General features: G+C 37.4%; 1 protein-coding gene across 12 annotated transcripts in view; it reads right to left on the reverse strand.

Annotated features, from left to right (window-relative positions):
- Nucleotides 1-15,165, reverse strand: part of LOC121315838 (utrophin-like) — a 245,099-nt gene that overhangs the window by 21,430 nt on the left and 208,504 nt on the right. For 9 of the 12 annotated variants that reach the window (XM_041250320.1, XM_041250322.1, XM_041250318.1 and 6 more), the window contains 4 exons: nucleotides 11,845-11,981; nucleotides 2,155-2,193; nucleotides 1,894-1,959; nucleotides 730-795 (listed from right to left, as the gene is read on the reverse strand). In XM_041250320.1, coding sequence (XP_041106254.1) covers nucleotides 730-795; nucleotides 1,894-1,959; nucleotides 2,155-2,193; nucleotides 11,845-11,981 — 308 coding nt within the window. Of the gene's footprint in view, nucleotides 1-729; nucleotides 796-1,893; nucleotides 1,960-2,154; nucleotides 2,194-11,844; nucleotides 11,982-14,613; nucleotides 14,654-15,165 lie in introns of those variants that run through there. The other 3 variants (XM_041250321.1, XM_041250327.1, XM_041250323.1) reach the window with 2 other exon arrangements.

The raw sequence follows: 15,165 nt of genomic DNA on the forward strand, positions 1-15,165 counted from the left end.
ATCTTTGAAGACACTTTGTTCTGATCTCAACTCCTTAGAACTTACAGGCATTATTTTGTAACAATAGGTCAATCTATAGTAAGATACATCTCCATTAAACTTGATCTGATTTCAGATGTAGAGAGTTTTATGTCACGTTTGATCAGACAAACAGCAATAATGCAAAGTAAATTATAAAATAAATAAAAAGATGCTGTACTAAAAAACATGTGGTTCAACATTTTGGGGCAGTCTAATGTGAACAGCAGAGCTTTTAGCCTAGGAAAATTGAAGTCCAAATATAATGGAGGATCTCAGCTGGACAAGCCTGATCAGCTTGTATGCTAAAATTCAGATTGTTCAAACTAGGGAAATAGACTTTTATTTTGAGCAATTTGACGCATGTTGTCAGAGAAGTATATAATCCTGCCTCATAACAATGAGTGCAATTGACACACTCCATCACCCTCAATCCATATCTCACTTGCACGTGCATATTCAGGTTTCTGCTGTTTTTTGCATGAGTAAGAATGTGACTAATACAATCTGTCAGTCGTGGCTAAAAGTATTTAAATCTAAATCTCAAAAGCTAATAAGATCATTACTTCAATTACAGTTTAAATTCATGACTGATGCTCTGATTCTAACACCACCAGTTTAATCAGTTGGAAGTAGTCACAAACATCACTTGGCATTCTTCTATAGCCATCTCTCTTTTAGTAAAGGTACCTGAGAGCTGAAATTACTTACATACTCCCTGTTGTGGAGCTGCTGTCTGTAGGCAGGGATCCATTTGACATCTCCATCTGTGCCAACCTAAGCAGAGAAGATTCATAATCCTTTAAACACAAGTAAACTAAGCTTTTCAATTATTTTACTTTATTTAGATAAACTGAGAATTAGATTTAAAAAGTGTTAATGAGTATAATAAATAAGAAAAAGTAAGTCACAGTCAGTTAAGTAAGCAGTAAGCCACAACAGGGTGTGCGGTAAGACATAGGGCCTACCTTACGCACGTCTGGGTGTGAGGCACGAGGCCATAGGCCGCGTAGCTTCAGCCACCCACAGGTGCAATAAGATCGGTCTCACCGCACACTCTGGAGTGTGTTATTGCACTTATAAAATATAAAATGACTATGTTTATTTTATAAAACAAAAACAAAAAAAAAAATAGCATTTTAAACTTTAATTTAAGCTTTATGTAATGTATCTTTCCACCAGTGCAAAATAGATCCTACACAGTCTTTAGAGGCTATAAATTTGCTGGACAAACATATTACTGCAGGAACTATCGTCATGGCCAAAGAGACTGAGATTTTAAGAAAATAAATCCTGGGAAATTGATTGATCTTCAGAGGTGATTCGCCCCCTAACCTTGCATAAGACAATTCTTACTGCACGGTCATGTGATCTTGTTCAGCCAATCACTGCGTTTAACTTAGCCAAGCCATTTTATAATTGAACTTATTTAGATATAACAAATTGTTTCACGCTGATGTTAGCACTGCGTCCCACCACACTTCTCACTACGCTACAGATAGTGTTTATACTCTACTCTAGTGACACTTAACCACTGAAGAGAAATTCACAACTTACACGTTTTTATTTTGCTATGCATGGAAAATTCTGCAAGTAGGAGCTAATTCCATGTTTTATTCCTGCAAATGCAGAATCTCTGGAGGTACTAATTAATTGTGCAACGCAGGGCCTTGAAAAAAGAGTATAATGTACATTTAAAATAACTAGCATGTTTGGAAATATTTTTGGATATTAATAAATCCAGGTATCACACAGTTAACCAAAAGTTATAAGACTCTATACTACCATAATCTCATTAAGCCCACAATGAAAATACTGTTTGCAACAGCATCTAATCATTAAATGATAACAATGGCATAAAAAGCAAAGTAATACCTGCTTGCATAATGCTCTATCCTGGAATGAGTGTCATCATAAGAGTGTTGCGGAGACTGTACAAGTCTGCAGACAAACAATGAAATGCATTTAAATGACTCTGCTCAACAAAACAGTGGAAACAAAAAAAAACAAATAACTGTGGAACAATAATGAGAACATTATTTATTAGGGAGCTGCCAGTGTTATTTCTACAGCACATCTACTAAGGCATAGGATGCATGATGGGCATGCGAAACAGAGGAACGTGCATATACTTACTCATACTGCTCCGGACACATACTGATGAGCGTGACAGGACTGCAAGAGAAATGATAGGAAACCACAGAACAATATCGAAGTCAAAAACAGAAGCCGCCAAAGCACAAATTTTCTGGCTGTACTGTACACCAGAAAGGTCCATAAGAGAATAGGCAGCTATGAAAACAATGGTCAGCACTGTTTAAGACAGATTCTGTGTTTTTAACCTTTAGGCAAGGGCACATTTTTTTGTCACCTTGTATTTTTCTTTTTACATACATACTAAATGAGAAATGCCTTGTTTTTTGCATTTAGTGGGATGAGGTTAATTAACTAGTGTACAGAACATAATATTAGTATCTTTCAGCAAATACAACATATTATCCAACAATATTGTAAATATGGACTGGAGAGGGCTATAGTGGAAAATTGACCTGAGGGAGGACTATTGTTACCGATATGGGGCTGTAATGCCCCAAGCCGCAGGTGCATTTCATTTTCCACTATGAGCCGAGTCTGCAGTACATATTTAATATATAAGTCAGTCAAAATAATGAGTGGCAAGGTTGGGTAGTAAATACAACTTTATACACTGTAAAGCCATAAATATTTGCAAGCTTTTATTGTGTTTTTCGCTTATAAAAAAAAAAAAAAACGTGCAATAGGTCTGGAGCAAAATAGGTTTTATGGGTGTGATTCGCCAAATATTTTGTTTGCAAATATTTATGGCTTTACAGTGTTTTGTTTAAATATAGCTTAGACAGCATAAGTAAATAACTAAATAAGGAAGTAAGGATGCGAGGGCAACAGTTGAATCTATTTTTTCTCTTATGATGAGGTTTTAACCAATCACAGACCAAAAATTATCAAGCACCGACTGTTAGTGTGTGTGTGTGTGTGTGTCTATATATATATATATATATATATATATATATATATATATATATATATATATATATATATATATATATATAGAGAGAGAGAGAGAGAGAGAGAGAGAGAGAGAGAGAGAGAGAGAGAGAGAGAGAGAGACACACACAAACAACACACACACTTACTAAAAACAAGGCATCTTGTACTTAGCATGTAGTTCACTAAATATACAGGGCAACATGATTTCCAAATTAGCCTAAAAAAAGTAAACTATCAACTTGAAGATGATTTGTGCTGCTGTAAATTGTAAAGATGTGTTCTTGATAGCCAGCCATTTGTCAGCTTTTTCAATAGAGCACAGACCACAATAAATATGTAAATATGATAACGCACAGCATATATAAATGCTGTTTGTGGTGTGAAACTACTATATCGAGAACGAGCTGTCTCTGTACTCTTGAAAAAGTTGAATAAAGGAGAAGGGTCCTTAGGGCTTTATGTAATACATAATTCTGTACCGGGAAAGCCAAGTACCTGATTACATACGACATTATACTGGCTTTGTTTTTTTTTGTTTTTTTCAGCAGCATGTACAGAAAAAAAACCCTCAAGCAGTCTTACTTTCATGACCACACAACATTGTTAAAACATGTGAAGTAACAATATTCAGCAGCTGTGAACGAAGGAAATGAATGAACAGATTCTGTAGCTCTTTAAAAAAATAACAACAGCTTAACAGATATCCATTTACTTTATGTTATTATGGACACAAATAGTGACAGTGCTTTACTGTAGCTATTTTTCCATCCATTGTATTCATCCATACTGGCTATTAGGAATGGCTCTTTTTGCTTTCTTGAGTATTTCTTTCATACTGTACATTGGAGATATGGAGATTATATATATAGACACAGTACCAGTCAGAAGTTTGAGTAAACTTGCTGGAAACTAGGTTTTTTCCACAATTGACAATGTTTTACGTTGTATACGTTTCTGTAAATACTTGAAAATGAAAACACATGTTACAATCTACAAAACAAAACATAAGGAGTATCAAAGCAATGTTCAAGAAAATTGAAAATTGTCTCTAAATCTTGGATTCCTCAAAATAGCCACCCTTTGCCTTAATAACAGCCTCACAAACACGAGGCATTCGGTTAACAGGTTTCAGCAGGAAACCACCCGACATGTCTTCCCAGCTCTTTTGCAGCAATTCCCTGAGATGTAGGGTACTTGTGGATAGCTTTGCTTTGAGTCTTCTGTTCAGTTCATCCCACACAAGTTCTATGGGATTGAGGTCTGGAGACTGGGCAGGCCAGGTCATTAGATTGAGTTGTCCTTCACTTTCCTCCTTCACCAGATAGTTATTGCACAACTTGGAGGTGTTTCGGGTCATTATCATGCTAAAGAACGAAGGACTGCCCAACTAGCCGTAATCCTGATGGAATGGTATGCCTCTGAAGTATGCTATGATAGCCATGCTGGTTGAGCTTGCCATGGACTTGGTAAAGATCACCAACTCTGTCACCAACAAAGCAACCCCAGACTATGACACTGCCTCCTCCATGCTTGACAGTGGGAACCACACATGCAGAACTCATGTGCTCACCCTCTCTGCATCTTACAAACACTCGGCGGTTGGACCCAAACGAGTCAAAATTTGACTCATCGGTCCATAAGACCGACTTCCACTCTTCAAACATCCAGTTTCTGTGTTTTTTGGCCCAGGCAAGCCTCTTCCTCTTATTCTGCACTCTTAACAATGGTTTCTTTGCAGGAATTCTTCCAGTTAGGCCAGCCTCATGCAATCTCCTCTGAACAGTTGATCTTGAAACATCTGTACTTCTAGTGGCATTTAGCTGAGCTTGTATTTCAGGGGCAGTTAATCGCCAGTTTCGCAGACTTGTGATTCTAATGAACTGGTTCTCTGATTCTGAGGTCACCCTTGGCCTGCCTGACCTTTTTCGGTCCTCCTGAGTGCCAGTTTCTTCAAATCGTTTGATGGTCTTGGCCACAGCAGTTACAGACACTTGCAAAGTTCCTGCGATTTGTCTTAAAGATTGACCTTCATTTCTTAAAGTAATTACAGAATGTCTTTTTTCTTTGCTTAACTAAGCGTATTTTGCCATTTTCTGCTCCCTTACATTCAGGAATGACAAACTTGTGCCTATGCTACCTATATTTATAGTAATCATGGACCCTCACCTGTTAACAATAATTGGTGACAAAAGGTTAATTGGGTAACATGCTAGTTAACTCAGAGAGCATCTAACAAAGACACTTTTATACTTAGGCCAGTGTTCTAACACCGTGTTATACACATTTCAAACTTTTAACTGACTTGGACTTCAGACTGAAATCCCCTTACTTTTGGTGACCATTTCATTGAAATGGACAAGATTTACATTTTCATTTAAAAATTACAATTTTGATTGCAACTCACTTATGATTAACAACTTATATAAGAACACATATCATATAATGAAATATTAAGTGTTTATAGACAAGTTTATGCAGTTAAAAGCATAGATAATCATGAAAAACCTGGTTTCAAGCAGGTGTACTTAAACTTTTGACTGGTACTATATATATATATATATATATATATATATATATATATATATATATATATATATATATATATATATATATATATAGGCATGCATGACTATTTCTTTTTTTTAAAGCAGGTACAGTAATTCCTCCTGAGTGGTGAGAGGCAATAAAAGACAGAGGGAGCGCCCCAGAAAAGCCTCAGTGCTCATTTAAATTCCTCTCTGATGTTGACCTGATTGCATGTGTAACGTGTGTGCGTGTGTTTGCTTGTGCGTGTGTATTTTTTAGTACCCTCCTCTGATAGTGTCCTTCCAAGCCCAAAAGCCTGTGGTACTTTGGCTTAGCAACATGAACAGGTCTATAATACTGAAAATCCAAAGTGGGCTCCATCATTTTTCACAAGATGAACATAAGGTTTAATTCCCAGGATGCCTTATTAAAATTTATTTTGAAGCACTGTTGTTGCATATTCATGACTGCATTTGCTTTTTTTTTTTTTTTTTTTTTTTTTTTTAATGAGGAGTGGGTTGATGTCGTGACCTGGTGGAAATTCACTCGGAATATAGCTTTTAAACAGTAACACCTCTTCCACCCCTACCCACCCGTCCTACGATAATAAGGGTGAAGGGATGTCTAACCCTCATATGACTTTACTGTAATTTCTATATTTGAACAGCTCATATGCATAAGCAGCAACATGTACTCAGCCAAAAGCATCAAAGAAGTGGGTACATATGAGAACAAAGTCCATAGTCTTGGAAATTAGTCTGTGTGTGTGTGTGTATACACACACACACACATATATATATATATATATATATATATATATATATATATATATATATATATATATATATATATATATATATATATACATACATACTGTAGCTCCATGTATATATATTATATATACATATGTGTGTATATGCTACATGTCACACACGATGTACAAAGTTTAAATGTTGCATCTATAATCAATTTACTACAAAAGAAGAAATGCAACATAATCAAATATTTTAAACATAGATGTCAAACAAAATCACAGTAAATTTTAAACATGGATATCAAACAAAAATACAGATCAACGAATCATGATAAGTTTTCAATATGAAATGTGACACATTGTCAAAATAAAAACATTACAAAGTTAGTATCGGGTATGACCTCCCTGAGCATTAATACAATCTGGCAGCGATGACGCATAAACCTGATCAGCCTCTGGATAGACTGCTGTGGGATGTTCCGCCACTCTTCCTGTGCAGCTGCAGCCAGCTGACAAAGGTTGGCTGGTCGCGATTGTCTCCTGTGGATGGCACTGGCGATTTGGTCCCACAGATGTTCTATTGGACTCAAGTCAGGAGAAAAAGCTGACCACAGCAAGACCTTGACATTGTTTTCTTGAAGTTGTGTAACTGTAATCCTAATAGACACTTCCGGATTGGCTTGCAGGAACGGAAAAACTGTTGCCTCAAGGACTTTGTCAATACATCGCTGAGCAGTACGGCTGCCCTCAATCTGCACCAAAGGCGTCTCCACACGTTGTCTTCTGTCAGGTCTGTCAAGGGCATTCATCGGCGAATAAAATACTCCACCACCTCAGGATGTTCTCTGTCCCACAGAAGATGCCGATTTCGTTTCTCACCTGTCAACATGTTACCTCTGAACGGCCTCAGAGAATGTAAATCATTTTCATGCAGGCGGCGAGCTACAGTCATTCTGCTGATGCGCAGATTATTTCTTCCTGGAATTTATCATGCTGTAGCCACTGCAGTCTGAAAACGATTACGCAGATGGATCAGTCGGATGTGATGGTTCTGGGCCGTTGTGGTGATCCTCTGCCTTCCAGGACGTGGCCTGTCCCTCATTGAGTCAAGTTCGTGGTTTCTCTGGACCAGTCTGCTGATTGCTGAAGTAGAACATCTCATTCTCCAGGCAACTCCTCTCACAGACAGGCCGCCTTCAATCATGCCGATAGCAACCAGGCAATCTCATTACTCAAGCAGGGCACAATCCTATCTTTCACTGTTCTTACAGTGGCTTGCGAAAGTATTGACCCCCTTGGCATTTTTCCTATTTTGTTGCCTTACAACCTGGAATTAAAATGGATTTTTTGGGGGTTTGTATCATTTGATTTACACAACACTCCTACCACTTTGAAGATGCAAAATATTTTTTATTGTGAAACAAACAAGAAATAAGACAAAAAAACAGAAAACTTGAGCGTGCATAAGTATTCACCCCCCCAAAGTCAATACTTTGTAGAGCCACCTTTTGCAGTAATTACAGCTGCAAGTCTCTTGGGGTATGTATCTATAAGCTTGGCACATCTAGCCACTGGGATTTTTGTCCATTCTTCAAGGCAAAACTGCTCCAGCTCTTTCAAGTTGGATGGGTTCCGCTGGTGTACAGCAATCTTTAAGTCATACCACAGATTCTCAATTGGATTGAGGTCTGGACTTTGACTAGGCCATTCCAAGACATTTAAATGTTTCCCCTTAAAGCACTCGAGTGTTGCTTTAGCAGTATGCTTAGGGTCATTGTCCTGGTGGAAGGTGAACCTCCGTCCCAGTCTCAAATCTCTGGAAGACTAAAACAGGTTTCCCTCAAGAATTGCCCTGTATTTAGCGCCATCCATCATTCCTTCAATTCTGACCAGTTTCCCAGTCCCTGCCGATGAAAAACATCCACACAGCATGATGCTGTCACCACCATGCTTCACTGTGGGGATGATGTTCTCGGGGTGATGAGAGGTGTTGGGTTTGCGCCAGACATAGCATTTTCCTTGATGGCCAAAAAGCTCAATTTTAGTCTCATCTGACCAGAGTACCTTCTTCCATATGTTTGGGGAGTCTCCCACATGCCTTTTGGCGAACACCAAATGTGTTTGCTTATTTTTTTCTTTAAACAATGGCTTTTTTTCTGGCCACTCTTCCGTAAAGCCCAGCTCTGTGGAGTGTATGGCTTAAAGTGGTCCTATGGACAGATACTCCAATCTCCGCTGTGGAGCTTTGTAGCTCCTTCAGGGTTATCTTTGGTCTCTTTGTTGCCTCTCTGATTAATGCCCTCCTTACCTGGTCCGTGTGTTTTGATGGGCGGCCCTCTATTGCCAGGTTTGCTGTAGTGCCATATTCTTTCCATTTTTTAATAATGGCTTTAATGGTGTTCCGTGGGATGTTCAAAGTTTCAGATATTTTTTTATAACCCAATCCTGATCTGTACTTCTCCACAACTTTGTCCCTGACCTGTTTGGAGAGCTCTTTGGTCTTCATGGTGCCGCTTGCTTGGTGGTGCCCCTTGCTTAGTGGTGTTGCAGACTCTGGGGCCTTTCAGAACAGGTGTATATACACTGAGATCATGTCACAGATCATGTGACACTTAGATTACACACAGGTGGACTTTATTTAACTAATTATGTGACTTCTGAAGGTAATTGGTTGCACCAGATCTTATTTAGAGGCTTAATAGCAAAGGGGGTGAATACATATGCACGCACCACTTTTCCGTTATTTATTTTTTAGAATTTTTTTAAACAAGTTATTTTTTTCATTTCACTTCACCAATTTGGACTATTTTGTGTATGTCCATTACATGAAATCCAAATAAAAATCCATTTTAATTCCAGGTTGTAAGGCAACACAATTAGGAAAAATGCCAAGGGGGGTCAATACTTTCACAAGCCACTGTACATTAATTAAAATCATGTCTTTTCGAATGGCTATTTATACAGATTCTTAAATCAACTCATTTTGGTAATTTTAACAACTCAAATACAAAATACAAGATATGTGATTTATGAAATCACATTGAGCTCAGTATTCTGTTATCCTAAGGAATACTACTACTCAAGCAATCAACTATATAAAATGTAAATAACATTATCTATGTGCCAAATGAGCTATTGATGTAAACTTACTGTTGTGTTTTCATTGTGCATCAAAATATACACACACATATACAGTGGTTTGCAGAAGTATTCACCCCCCTGCAAAGTTTTCACATTTTGTTGTCACCTAAACGTACTCCACGACGCTTTCAAATTAGACTTCACATGTAGAATCTACACAAACTACTCCAGAATGATACAGTTAAAAAAAAAAAGAAAAAAAAAAAAACATTATTTCAGAAGTTCCTATAGGTTCCCTCTGCTGGGTAGTGCATTTCAAAGCAAAGACTCAACCATGAGCACCAAGGCACTTTCAAAAGAACTCCGGGACAAAGTTGTTAAAAGGCACAGATCAGGGGATGGGTATAAAAAATATCAAACACCTTGAATATCCCTTGGAGCACGGTCAAGATGATTATTAAGAAGTGGAAGGTGTATTGCACCACCAAGACCCTGCCTAGATCAGGCCGTCCCTCCAAACTGGATGACCGAGCAAGAAGGAGACTGATCAGAGCGGCTACCAATGCAATTTTGCAAGAGCTACAGGCTTTTATGACCAAGACTGGTCAAAGTGTGCATGTGACAACAATATCCCAAGCACTCCACAAATCTGGTCTGTATGGTGGGGTGGCAAGAAGGAAGCCATTCCTCAAGAAAGCTCAGCTTGAATCCCGTTTGAAGTATGCAAAAACAGAAACACTCAGGAGATTCTGTAGCCATGTGTCAAAAAGTTTTGTGGTCTGACGAAACTAAAATTGAGCTTTTTGGCCTAAATGCAAACCGTTATGTTTGGCACAAACCCAACACAGCGCCAAAGAATCACCCAAAGAACACCATCCCTACTGTGAAGCATGGTGGTAGCAGCACCATGTTATGGGGATGTTTCTCATCGGCAGGGACTGGGGCACTTGTCAGGATAGAAGGGAAAAAAGTTGAAACTGGGACGGAAGTTCACATTTCAATATGACAACGACCCAAAGCATACAGCCAAAGCTACACTGGAGTGGCTAAGGAACAATAAGGTAAATGTGCTTGAGTGGCCCAGTCAGAGCTCCGACCTAAATCCAATCGAAAATTTGAGGCATAACTTGAAGACTGCTGTCCCATTAACACTCTCCAAGGAACTTGACAGAGCTTGAACAGTTTTGTAAAGAAGAATGGTCAAATATAACCAAATCTAGGTATGCAAATTTGGTAGAGACCTATTCAACAGACTCACAGCTGTAATTGCTGCCAAAGGTGCTTCCACCAAGTATTAACTCTGGGGGGTGGAGACTTATCCAATTATGATCTTTCAGTTTTGTATTTTTAATATAGAATTTTTTTCTCAATAAAAACTTTTTTCCCCTTAACAGTGTGGAGTATGGTGTGTAGATAAGTGGAAACAATCCCCCATTTAAATGCATGAAACTCTGAAGCACTGACACAACAAAATGTGAAAAAAGTTCAAGGGGGTGTAGACTTTCTATAGGCACTGTGTATATATATATATATATATATATATATATATATATATATATATATATATATATGCACTGGGTAATATAATATATATGATAATATTAACTACATGAAATGTGTTTCACTGTAACTTTTTCAAAAATAATTTGAAATGATTTTGGCACTTTTCATTTAGTTCAGCAGTATCATATACTGTGGACCTAGGGAAGCTTTACTCAGACCACTGGGTTATTCAATTAAGAATTAGCTACAGAAGCGCAATCTCTACAAGCATATGCTACTAAACATAAGTAAATGAATCAATATATAAACAAACAAATCATATTTCTTTAGTGGCGAGTAAATATTTTAGAAATAATCCTCTGTTAGACAAAAAAATAAAAAAAAAACATACTTCATTTGCTCTTTAAAAACATAGCCATAATACAATTTTGAAGAAAATGTTTTCCTTAGGAGAAAAAGTATTTGACACAAACAACAGAAACTTAATTCATACTCCGTCTATAGTAACAACACAAACAGCAATACTAAAAGGTTAAATGTAGGGGAATATCATTAGGGGATTATAATCGTACATCAGCTCATTACTGCCTAGATCGGAAACAAATTGGAAAATGTATAGTCATGCATCCTTAAATGAGCAGAAGTAATTTACGGTTTGTTTATAATTTTAGATAAAAGATAAGCTCAATGTACCACGAATGTAGAACAAACATTAATCTTTTTCAAAAAAGCTACTTGAAAGAATGCTACAGATTTACAATGCCACTTAAAATTCATTATGCCAATTTATGTTTAACTTAATGGATGCCATAAATTCAATTCCTACATCAAGTCTCGAATTCTGACAAGATAAAGGACTTGCAGTTCAGATAAAGAAAGAAAGAAAAAGAAAGAAAGAAAGCTAAATGAAAGCTAACAAATGCCACTCCACTTACGTTTCCAAGTTATCACCCTCCAGCACTGTCTGGACTGGCAGGTATCCAAGCCGAGGGTGTTTCGAAAAGTACTTCTTCGATCGAAACTTGTTTTTCAGTACCTTTGTAAAATCTCGTACATCTTCCCCGGAGGTTGTCTGAATCAAACAAAAGTTTTCATTTTTATTATTAGATTGGGAAAACATGAAACTTATTGCATGTATTAGGAACCAACCGCATAACTTTATTATGGCAATACTATAAATTGTTTAATTTGAATTAAAACAGCTTTAAAGCCAAAGCCATAAAGACTCAACAGTGCACTTAGCAGATTCCATAAATTCTAGGATAACTCCACAATTTTTACCAGCAATGTTTTATTACTCAATCTGTACATACATTAACAGATTACTTGGTTAAGACCACCCTGCATATCGCTGGATATTAGTTAAATAATATTTGTGAACTAATATGGCAAAAAAAAAAAAAAGCTTTAGCATGCATTTAGCACAGTTCATGATTTAAATGCTTAACACTTGCCCATCTAGTTTTCTGTTCAAAATAAGTGCAGCTGTTAATAGATGCCTTATCACTTCAATGATACATTTTTCTAAAATACTATCTGATAGAATAAGGAACATTGATAACCAACCTAGATCTGAGTCAGTACTGTAATTAAGTGAGTGAAGGAATGCCTTTAGGTTTAAATGGAAAGAGTCAAAACTGTAATGATACAGAACTTGCATGCTGAAAAATGTTTTATATAGAGAGTAAAACCTTTATCAAACTTCTGCATCTCTAATTTTCTGAGAAGAAACAGTGCTGCTGTCAGAAAGTCTAAAATGGTAAATTGCCCAATGCAGGCATTTAGAGTTTATCTAGAAATTGAGGACAACATTAAACAGTCACATTAAGACTTCAAAATTGAAATTGTACAGAAACATTGATAAAGATGTCTACGCTAATAGCAATGTACGCACTGTAGTCTGTGTATGACAGGTATTGCTGCAATTGGGTACGTGACCAGTGTGAATCTATAATAATGCATTAAGAGCAGTTATTTAAAATCAGCAAGTAATGTAGCCAAGAAACTTTTTATGTAAACAACAACGCTCTAGCAGTTAACTCCAGTCCCCCATGCATGCAGCTAAAAACAATTAAAGTAATGTAATCTACTTCCTGGTAAAATCTGTTGTGATTAAGAAAATAGTAAATCATTTCCATGATGCTACATTCCTCATCCATTAGGGAAGTAAAAACATTTAAAAACAACGAAATAATAAATACACTAAAACCAGACAACTGAGCGTGCACGTTGACAAAATAAATCAAGTTGTGCAGTCTGCCTTGACAAAACGCCTTTGATAACACAATTTCAACTGATTCAAAAACAGCTCAATGAAAAGAAACTGCTACGACAGCCATTCCCAGAAACTGACCATCGTACCGTCTCCAAAATTAAGAATTAAATTAAGAAAAGATAAACCAGCATATATAAACTGAAACTCTCCAGCTGGACAGTAAAGGAAGCATTTTATATCACTCATAATAATTCTACTGAGAGGAAACATCAGCTGGAAGCTCCGACTAATTGAAAATTGATTATTTTAGGGGAGAAACTGGAGATAATTCAGTCTCTAAATAGATCTGCTACTAAGGCCTCAGTAACAGGGTCTCATTTTTTAATTGCACTACTATAATGCAACAGTAAATGGGATGTACATGTACATGGTGATCTTACATTTTTTATGTAGATATGAGTGTACAGAATAAAGCCTCCCTGTTAACTTATAATAATGGCTGAAGTAGATAAAAGGCATAAAAGAAGTCATGGACCAATTTAATTAACAAACCAGACAAAGACTGCTGGAGTGTTGTTTATTTATGGGGAATAAGTTCCCTAGAGTTGTGAATCAGTCCAACTTGTGTTAAAAAAGGTAAATTAATCATTAGAGTCACAGTTTTAAATTTAAAACAAACAGGAAACAATATCATGAGGAAACTGATACAATGATGTCGTTTCAAAATAAAAAGGGTGGGTGTTTTGCAAGATACTAGTGGCAAACTAAACATTTGTTTTCCCATGGTGTGACTAGAAAGGTTGTCACAGATGCACAGACATTCACCAGGCTCTCCAGAGAAACTGAAACAGAATTTCAAAAACCAGAGCTCAATCTCCTGTACAAAGCGACTGTCGATTTTCAAGCAAACTGTGCAGTAAGATTGGAAATTAAGTCATGGTCCACCTCACACACTATTGCCATTTCCACAATTGCCCTAAACCATGAACAAACATTTGCTTTAGATAATTGTTGGTATGTGGAAGTGAATGTTTAGTAAAAATCTGTTTAGAAACTAAGACAAGTACACAAATGTGATGAAGCATTTTGAAGTTCTAGATAACAAGAACCTACTTCATAAATAAATCAAAATGAATAAATCAAATGAATAAAGAAAGAATCAATCCTAGGGGGTCCGGAGTGGCGCTCCATGTGGAGTGCAGAATGCGCCCTATAGCCTGGACATCGTCGGTTTGTGTCCAGTACTTTTCCACTGCAGACCGTGGACGGGAGCTCTCAAGGGGAGGTGCACAACTGGCCGAGTGCCGCCCAGGGGGGCAGGCTTGGGTTGGCCAAGGAGTCCTCAGCTCACCGCTCACCAGCGACACCTGGCCGGGCACCTGCGGGCTTGCCTGTAAGCTTCCCAGAGCTGCGTTGTCGTCCGACGGTGTAGCTCTGAGGTGGCTACATGGTGGGTCTGCAGTGTGAAAAGCAGCAGTCGGCCGTGTGGTAGCGGTGAGCTGAGCCTAAAAATAATTGGCTATTCTAAACTGGGAGAAAATTAGAAAGAAAAAAAAAAACTATTGGCGACTATTAAATTTATTTTAAAAAAAACCCCAAAAAAACCCCATAACCAAATAAAGAATCCCAATTAATATGTAAGACTTTACATGCCGTCCTGCTTGTACCCAATTTTACATTTGAGACACGAGGAGCTGTGATAAAATATGCCCCTATTTCAACAGAAATACTTATAGGTAACATGACACCCTGTTGCAATTAATTTCTTTAAAGACACAGTTTTTTTTTGTAACACAAGCTCACTTATTCCAATCTGAAATTTTACTTCATAGGAAAGTCCCTAGTTGGACTGTATATCAGGGGTTTGAATTGCTAAATAGCAATGGACTAACAAGTCTTATGTGGTAAAGATTAGAAACGCTGGAATAACAAGTCCTGTATATTTACTGTGCTATCACATTCCAGGGGTTCAGTGACCGGTCGACACAGCATCAAGAGCCCCGGATTTTCAGAAAAGTGGATCACAAACAGCAGCTAGAGC

The sequence above is a fragment of the Polyodon spathula genome, chromosome 5 (assembly GCF_017654505.1).
Source record: "Polyodon spathula isolate WHYD16114869_AA chromosome 5, ASM1765450v1, whole genome shotgun sequence".
NCBI classification, from domain to species: domain Eukaryota; kingdom Metazoa; phylum Chordata; class Actinopteri; order Acipenseriformes; family Polyodontidae; genus Polyodon; species Polyodon spathula.